This window comes from Eulemur rufifrons, chromosome 2 (genome assembly GCF_041146395.1).
Source record: "Eulemur rufifrons isolate Redbay chromosome 2, OSU_ERuf_1, whole genome shotgun sequence".
Classification (NCBI taxonomy): domain Eukaryota; kingdom Metazoa; phylum Chordata; class Mammalia; order Primates; family Lemuridae; genus Eulemur; species Eulemur rufifrons.
Window position 1 is genome coordinate 60,543,347 of NC_090984.1, and position 9,209 is coordinate 60,552,555.

A 9,209-nucleotide genomic window follows, 5' to 3' on the forward strand; every position below is an offset into this window, starting at 1 on the left:
GATTTCACCACTATACAATTCATCCATTTACCAAAAAAAAATTTGTACCCTCCCAAATCTGAAATTTTTTTAAAAAGCCAAGAAGAAAAAAATATGTATCACTGAAATAAAATAGATGAGGTTCAAGACCAGCCTATATGACCACAGGCTTTCTGGTAAAGGTCCTGTTGCCTTGTCCACAGGCTGAGTTGCCATCCCTAGGCTCTGGGGTGTTGCTCTGAGATCCTTGAGGTACATAGCTTTGAGCCAGGTATAAGTTGTGTTGGTCCAGCAGCTCTGTTTGCCTGGCTACTCAGACTGACACTGAACCTTTATTCCAAATCAGTCTTTATTTCTTAAATAGCTACTGTAGTAATCTTCAAATGTCTAGCTGGGACTGCTCAATAACTGGCCAGAGGCATCGATTGATTGATTCAGTCAACATTTGCTGAGGGCCTATTAGGCTATGAGGACACAAAAGTGAGTACAACCCAGTTCCTGCTTTTAAGGAGCTTATAAATAAATGGGCAGACAGAAATATTAGTATATGTAGATCTTCTAAGACATTTACTTAAAATATGTTTTTTATTTCAAGTGAATGTCTTAGAAGAAACAAGGATTGCAAATAAAGGCCTTTTAGAGAACTTTATTCTCTAAAGAAGATGGCAGCCTTGCTGGTGGCAGCTGGAATGATCAGCCTAAGGGCAAAGAAGAAATGAGGATGGTTGAAAGGATATAGCCATAAAGGAATGGAATAGGCTGTGTTTAGACTACAGGAGAGAACTGAGTGTGGACTTGTAAATGGTGTGGATTCAGACTGTGAGGACAACATTGACTACCTGAAGGGAAGAGGTGATCTTGAAGCAAGAGTGTCAAAGTTGGGACAAACTTTCAGGTCACATAGAAGGAGACGGGAGCCCCAGCTTGTTGTCAATATATGGCTTTGGGCAAATTACTTAATCTCTCCAAACCTCAATATACTCTTAAAGCACTTAGCACCTAGTAAGTCCTAATAAGTTACCATTATTGTTGCAGGGAAAACCTTGCTTCTCTAGTGACCATAAGGGCAAATGGGAATGCCAAGGCTTGGATTGGAGGTAGAAACAAAGGAAACCAGCAGGAAAGGAGGAGAATTCGGTTGCCTCTTTCTGGCCTTTGGGGCTCTCTCCAATAAAGCTGAAGGAAGTGCCAGCTCCAAGAGCCCAGGGGCATGCCCAGTCAGATATGCCTGTGCGTGCCCTCATGTGCATATACTGTGGTCAGACTGTGAACTGCCCTGTATGAATATACTGCCATTTATGAATAATAGAGATATGAATGTAATCTGGAAAGATAAACGTCAACCTTAACATTGGCAAGCTATAGGGAGGGAGGTGCAATTGGGCGTGTGTGTGTGTGTGTGTGTGTGTATTTGAGAACTTGTATTTTATTACTGTGTACCTCTTATTTTTTTACTTGTCACTGACTTGAAGGCCATGAACCTCTATATTGTTTGATTTTTTCATAAAGAGAATGAATTCATATGTTGGGTAAAACATTAAAATAAAATCAATCTGATTACAAAAGAAGAGGAGGAGGAGGAGGAGGAGGAGGAGGAGGAGGATGGGGGGTTGGGAGAAGAAGAGGAGGAAGAAAAGTACCTGCAAAAACTGCTTGTGATCCAAGTCCTGGTTCCCTGGTTCCCTGATGTCTGGCTGAAGTCCCAGCCCACAAAGAGGCCACTGGATTAAAGGTCTTAGGGAAAAGAGAATGAAAAAGGTTTAGTGTCCGTGTGGTGTCTGTTAGTCCCACAATGGCAAGGCACCTGGCAGACAGTTCCCAGTGTAATGGGAGCGACTCCTCTTTTCCAGGCACACAGGCCAGAGCTGGAAAAGTTCAACAAGTGCATGGAACATCAGAGACCTTCCAGAAATGCCGAATTTGCTCCTAGATGTCTTGAGGCCCAGTGCTCTTCTCTGGGCAGCCTCGAGGCTCAGGAGCCACGGTGCCCTCTCAGTCTAGCCCTGCTTTGCCTTCGGCAGCCCTCTCTTCCCGAGTTGTGGCCCTTCCCAGGCCTGCGTCCCAGCCCCGCCCCTCTCTCTGGACGCATCTCTGGGCCCCATCATCACCCGGCGCCGGGCCCTCCCTCTTGCCCCCCCTTTCTCCTCCCTCCTTCCTTCCCTCCCTTCCTCCCTCTCTCCCTCCCTCCCAGCTCCTGCACCAGGAAACGGCCCGGATCCCGGCAGCGGCCTGACCCGTGAGATCCCTAACCTGGCAGGCGGGCGGGGTTGGAGACAGGCTGAGGTCGGGGGTAAGGGAGGAGCTGGGCCTTTGGGCTGCACTCGGGGGAGCTGGGAGTAGAGATGGTGTGGCAGGAAGCCCTTGGCCCTGGGTTTCCCGGGAGGACAGTCATTAAACATGGATTCGGCCACACAGCTGGTAGAGCATTGGGGGCAGGGACCCAGGCCCAGGAGCTGCAACCCCAGCCCTTCTCAGGGCAGACCCTGATCCCTGGGCTTCCCCGCTTAGTTCTGATCACCTCCTTCCCTTCCCAGGGCTCCAGGCTGGCCGGGAGGATGAAAGGCCCCAGCTGGGGGCTCCTTGCCACCAGTGCTGGGTCCTAAGAGCTGCCATCCAGGCTGGGTGAGTGAGTGACCCCTTCTTTTCTCTGTCCTGGGCAACCCTTTGCTTCTCCCACCTTTCTCTTCAGTCTCTGTCGCCTCTGCCAACATCTTCACATCTTGCTTCTAGGGAGGTCCTAAGCCCCTTCCTCTAGCCAAGAAGGTGTGGACTGTGGTGGGGGTGGGGTGCGTAGGGGTGTTGTAGAGCTGGTGTTGTCTTATTATAAAAAGAACCTAAAGTATTTGAAACATAAAATCTACTTGTTTTACATTTAATTTGGCATATTATGAATTTAATGGCCAGCCCCTCTTGTCCTGGCCCCACACCATGACTTAATTCCCTTGTTCTTGATCCTTCCTGCCCAGTGGTCTTGGAGCATTTCCTCCCCTCTCCCAGTCTCACTGGGTCAGACAAACCGGAAATGCCCCTTCTGTATCTCTGTCCATATACTAGTCATGTATTTATGCCAGTCTTTCATCCTTGCCTCTTACAGCTGCCCGGATGGCGACCCCAGCCTCAGCCCCAGACACACGGGCTCTGGTGGCAGACTTTGTAGGCTATAAGCTGAGGCAGAAGGGTTATGTCTGTGGAGCTGGCCCTGGGGAGGGCCCAGCAGCTGACCCGCTGCACCAAGCCATGCGGGCAGCTGGAGATGAGTTCGAGACCCGCTTCCGGCGTACCTTCTCTGATCTGGCGGCTCAGCTGCATGTGACCCCGGGCTCAGCCCAGCAGCGCTTCACCCAGGTCTCCGATGAACTTTTCCAAGGGGGCCCCAACTGGGGCCGCCTTGTGGCCTTCTTCGTCTTTGGGGCCGCACTGTGTGCTGAGAGTGTCAACAAGGAGATGGAGCCACTGGTGGGACAAGTGCAGGAGTGGATGGTGACCTACCTGGAGACACAGCTGGCCGACTGGATCCACAGCAGCGGGGGCTGGGTAAGAAGCTTCTCAATTGCCACTCTGCACATCCCTCTGCAAAGCTGTCTCCAGGGGGAAGGTGCGGGCTGTGATTGGAGGCTGGGGCAGCTGAGCTGGGAACGAAGCATGAGGGCTGAGTCTCCCTGTTTGGGTGGAATCAGATGGAGGGATGCTTCGCTGTAGGTGTCACACTGGACTCTGCACTCCAGAGCTGCCATGCAGTGATCACTGGATGGGCTCATTGTCCCAAGCAGAGGACAGATACACAGGCCTGGAGGAGTGCCTGCAGGGAAATGGTGTCAGGAACTTTTTACACCTGAGTACATGGCATGCAAGGTGGGGAGGATCAGGGATGGGCGGTGATCAGGAAAGCCTTGGCAAAGGGTCCCAGTTCTGAGCAGAATATTTTAGCAAGGAAAGGATGGGGTTCACTTGAGGCAGAGAAAGCAAATGAACCCAGAGTTTGGGGCGAGGGGTGGGGATGCACCCCAGGGGATCAGAGGGGCTTGCAGCCAGCAGAGCTTTGGCTGGAGAGGAACTGGGTATGGGGTAGTGCTTGCAGTGGATGGAACTGGAACTCTTCCTCTCCTCTTCTCTCCACTCTTTCCTCTCCTGATATCCCTTTCTCCTTTCTCTCCTACTTCCCTTCTCTCCCACAGGCGGAGTTCACAGCTCTATACGGGGACGGGGCCCTGGAGGAGGCGCGGCGTCTGCGGGAGGGGAACTGGGCATCAGTGAGGACAGTGCTGACGGGGGCCGTGGCACTGGGGGCCCTGGTAACTGTAGGGGCCTTTTTCGCTAGCAAGTGAGAAAGTCCCAGGGCCAGGTGGGGCTAGGTATGGCTGGGGGCCAGGAGAGCAGGAACAGAACAGAGAATTGCCCTTGGAAGAAGTGGAGTGAATGGATGGGTGGGCATGGAACAGGGATGGGCAGGGGAAAGGTAGTGTGTGAGGGAGCTGAGTATGCCAGGCAGGCGATTGGAAAAGTAAGCTGGAGACATTGGGGAATGTTTTGGGAAGGTCAGGGGAGCAGGAGATGGAGTTATTCCCGGGTTGGGGGGAGGTGGGAGGGATCATGCCTATAGGTGTGGGCACATGAAACTACCTGGAGCCTGGTTTGCAGCCCTGAGGAAAGTGGACTTTCATAAGGGGTTGCGTCTCTACTGGATGACTGGGATTTGGGGAACACAGAAGGCACATCCCTTTGGAATGGAAACTCAAGGTTCTCAGGTGACAGGGAGAGGTGGCTGTGACAGTGGGCTGCTTGGACACACGTGTGCATGTGCACGTGTGCTCATGTGCATGCTGGGCTGCTTGTCTAATCTAACCTGGTGGTGGTAGGATTCCTCAAGGAGAAAACATTCCTTCTTGCAATGGCAAGAACAAGGGGCAGTTCTCTGTCCCTCCTTCCAACCCTCCCCCGACCCCCACATTTCCCCTCCCCTTGCCCCGATGCCAGAAAGTCGTTAGCAGGACTTTGGAGACAAGAACGGTTTTGCAGCTGGCCTTGTTCCTTCATCATCCTCCTTCCTTGTGCATCTCACACTTGCTGCTGCCTCCCGGGCACTGACAGGACGGGGCTGTGGAGACTTGGTGGGTGGAGGCTTAGGTAGCTGGACTTGTCTGCCACCCTCCCCTCCCACTGGGGCACAATGGTGCCTGGAGTGTACCCTATCTCTGGGACCTCTGTATCCAAACTGTAACTCTAAATTGGGGCCCTAATTTTCCTTTTGAGGGGGTGGATGTAAATGCCAATCTAGAATACACTCTGGGTCCTGCACTGTGTCTCAGTGAGACTGTTGATGCCTTGAGAGGACCGTTCCAGCTCTGAACCCCATGGGTGTGAGGGTGATGGGTACTCCGTGACTGGCCTATTCTGTGTGGTGGGCTTTGGTGCTGCTTTATCAGGGGCCAGGAGTATGGGTTCTAGAGTACCTACCGTGACCTAGAAGCATTTATGTTTTCTTTGAAACCACGCTATTTGCATGGGTGTTACTTGTCTGTACCTCAGAGTCTGAGGATAACTTTAGAACTCACAGTCCTCTAGAACAGATTCAGATTATAGCTTTTTCTTTTGAGGAAGAAATGATTCACTCCAGTTGCATGCCCTGAGCCAGACCTCACTGCTGCACTTTCCAAGGTGCTAAAATTGCTGCTCTCCAATGCTGACTTTCAGAAACAGTGCTCTAGAACCCTGACCGTGATCCTGAGCACTGATCAGCTTAGCTAGACCATGGTTGACTCTTCTTGGAGATTTTCACTTGGTCCCAGAATGTGGCAACATAGTTGTGCTCGCTAGAATGTGGGACCAAATTGGCCTCAGGGGTTAATCCAGACTTTTGCTTTTGAGAGAGGGCTGCACTTTTTAATGGTATTTATAGGGGAGGTGGTTGACTGCATGTGCTACCTGGTCTGTTGTGAGTATGCTGATACCAGAAACTCAGAGCTGGTCTGTGGCAAGCAGTGGGGTGGGGGGTCTCTGACTTGCTCAGGACAAACTAGTCCAGTGGTTTTCAAACTGCTTGGCAGAGCCCCGAAGTTTCCTAGGGGTTGCCTCAGGAGTCCTTGGGGAGATGAAGGGGGTGGGGGGCTGAGCGGGCTGGGCAACTTGCCCTCAAACAGAACAGCTCCCCTTGTAGCTGTCTTACATATCGGGGTTCAGGGTAAGATTTTATTTGCATTAAGGGGTTTGTTGCTAAAAAAAAGTTGGAAAACCACTGACTGGATCATCAGCTCCAAATTGGAGCCTGTGCTCCCTCAGGTTTGGGGCAGACTCTTCACCCTACCCTCTACCACAGGATGCCATCCCAGTTAGCATTCCTGCAGGCCTTTAGCAAACAGGGGCAGCAGGGACCATGGCCAAATTACCAAAATGTTCTGCTCTGAGGCCCTTATACCTGGGTGAAAGGAGAGGCTATTTTCTGAAAGGGTAAAGGACTCGGTCTAGATTCCCAGAAGTATAGCTTGGATGGGACCACAGTGGGTAGTTTTGACCTGTCCTGCCCGTCTTAGTTTGAGGGGCAATGGAAACCCCAGAGACTCTTCTGTCAGGGAAAACTAGGGACTCTCTTCTAGAGCCATATAGTTGCTTGGGATTAGCTCTTGGCCAAGACGGCTGAGTATGGCTCCCAATTTTTAAATCCATTTCATTTTTTAAAAAAATAAGGGAAATAAATGTAATTGCCATTTTTCAAAGATGAAATAGGTGGAGAGGGTGTTTCTTGCTCTCCAGAGCCCAAAGGGACAAATAGGGACTTTGCTTAGGCCAAGGAAGGAGCGGAAATAGGGCAACTCGGTCCTGAGATTATTAATCCTACTCTCCCACTCCCCACTTATTCTAGGGCATACATACACTATTTTACTTTTTTAAATCATAAAATGACAGAACAGATTTGGTTAGTTTAGAAGAAAAGAAGAAGCTCTATAAATATAAATATATATTCCTGTATTTTTATTTAATAATTTATAAATACCAAGTTCATTTGACTTTTATTTTTGTGTAATATGTAATTGTCGTATTAAAAAAATAAATAAAGCCCAGAGTTTAATGAGAAGGACTGAACAGGGTTTGTGACTTCTACACTGTATAGCCTGGGGTCAGGATATTCCTTGATCTAATTATCTCTTCATGACCTTGTTAAGGGCAAGAATTAGATTAACAGGGATTTGGGAAAGTGTTGGGATAATTAAAAAAATATATCAGAGTTGTTCCCCCATCCTCTTCACCCTACTCCCACCCTGGCCAAATGCCCAAAGCCAAGAACTCTATCTAACCCAACCCAAGCCTCAAGAGGGTGTATATATATGGTATGTGATATTTAAGACTGCCACAAACAAGAAACAAAAGAAAAACCTACCAAAAATCTTTGTGTGATAGTGATCAAGTTCCCAGTTGTGGTTCAACTTCTAATCAGAAGTGTGTGGTAATGAGCATTTCCCCATGATGCCCTGCTACCTACTTCAGACTTAAAATAGGTCTGGCAAAAATGGAGCCCCTGCTTCCTTTCTGGGTCCCCTGAGACATTTGGTTTCAGCCATTTTAATGCAAACTGCTAAATTGGATGGAATCTCCAGGAATATTCAGCCCATCCCTTTGTACCTCTAGTCCAGGACCACACCAAAATCACGTCTGACAGGAATAGTGATCCTAATTTTAAATTTCAGGTGGGAATTCCTAGTCTTTCTATAATCCAGTGCAATAAATTGGGTATTTGGGTTTATGTGTCAAATTGTGAGAAATGTAATTGTTTAGAGGAATCCAGTGTTGCCTCTCTATTCTCTCCCTACACAAAAATCTTTGGGGGAAGCCATATTAAATCAGAGAGTGGTTTGATGAATTTGGCACTAGGGGAAAGGGAATTAGATGTTCTTAATAGTTAATATCGGCTGGGTGCAGTGGCTCACGCCTGTAATCCTATCACTCTGGGAGGCCGAGGTGGGTGGATCGTTTGAGCTCAGGAGTTCGAGACCAGCCTGAGCAAGAGCGAGACCCCGTCTCTACTGAAAAAAAAAAAAAAGAAAGAAAGTAGCTGGACAACTGAAAATATATATAGAAAAAATTAGCCGGGCATGGTGGCACATGCCTGTAGTCCCAGCTACTCGGGAGGCTGAGGCAGGAGGATTGCTTGAACCCAGGAGTTTGAGGTTGCTGTGAGCTAGGCTGAGGCCACAGCACTCTAGCCCGGCAACAGAGTGAGCCTCTGTCTCAAAAAAAAAAAAAAAAAAAGAAAAGAAAATAGTTAATATCATCAGGTATGATAGCTAGCGCATTTATCTCCGCTGCAATGCAATTGATTTGATGATTGATTTGCCTAGTTCCAAAAAGCATTTGCAACATCTTTCTGTAATACAAAAGACAATAGGCAAATGTAGATTTTTAAAGTATAGAGGTAAAGGGAAAATTGAAATATTACAATAAGATGACAGCAAAAGGAATATTAATGCACAGAAAAGCATTCTATAGGTAGTGTTCCCAAATACTAAAGCTAGGCTATGAATTCAGCTCTGTGCTTCTTGGCAGCTAAAGCAAAATGAAAAACACAGTGAAATTCACAGTCCTCTTAGGATTTATAAAAGCCTACCAGTTACTCAAGAGGGGCAAAACATTTTTTTGTGAGTGTGGCTTTTCTGAGAAGACAGTGATATAGTGGGCACTACCCTCTGTGACACCTAATAGCAAATACGATGTTGAGTTTTGTACCCCTGTTTCTGCTAAAAACACCAAATGGGGATTCAGAAGGTCCTAAGCTTATTCTATCAGGCCCATTACAATTTAGCCCAAATATGCTGCTCTGTGATGGTTTGGTTTAATTAGGTATAAACTTTAGACTATCTAAAGGGACACATGGGTTACGTTTCCTTCAGGCAGTTAGTTCTCCATGAATGTTATTTCTTCAAATGACACTTCTGATAAAGTCGAGCAACATTTAGTTATAATTTCTTGCAAATGGATGGATTGTAGATATTCTGTGCTTTTACTTAATAGCAGATCCTTTGAAAACTTTAAAAGCTGCCTTAAATGTGGATATAGAGAAATAAATTATTTTAAAACTCAACCAGGAAACATAACATAATAGAATGCTGTGTAGTTGTTTATCGTTCAATCATTCATTTATGCAGTAAATACTCAAGCATCATCTGTGTGCCAAGCACACTTCTAGGCACTGAGGTAAAGTGAACAGACACAAATCCCTGTCCACATGTTGTTGACATTAG

At 47.8% G+C, this 9,209-nt stretch overlaps 1 protein-coding gene across 2 annotated transcripts; it reads left to right on the top strand.

The window, feature by feature from the left end:
- Positions 1 to 2,150: 2,150 nt before the first annotated feature.
- On the top strand, positions 2,151 to 6,893 carry BCL2L2 (BCL2 like 2). 2 transcript variants are annotated; one of them, XM_069485504.1, is made up of 4 exons: positions 2,151 to 2,215; positions 2,514 to 2,601; positions 3,074 to 3,513; positions 4,155 to 6,893. In XM_069485504.1, the coding sequence occupies exons 3-4, from the start codon at positions 3,082 to 3,084 to the stop codon at positions 4,302 to 4,304; spliced, it is 582 nt and encodes a 193-aa protein (XP_069341605.1). In that variant the 5' UTR covers positions 2,151 to 2,215; positions 2,514 to 2,601; positions 3,074 to 3,081; the 3' UTR covers positions 4,305 to 6,893. The 2 variants fall into 2 exon arrangements, with proteins under 2 accessions (XP_069341605.1, XP_069341613.1); XM_069485512.1 differs by lacking the exon at positions 2,151 to 2,215 and adding an exon at positions 2,246 to 2,269.
- The last annotated feature ends 2,316 nt before the right edge of the window (positions 6,894 to 9,209 follow it).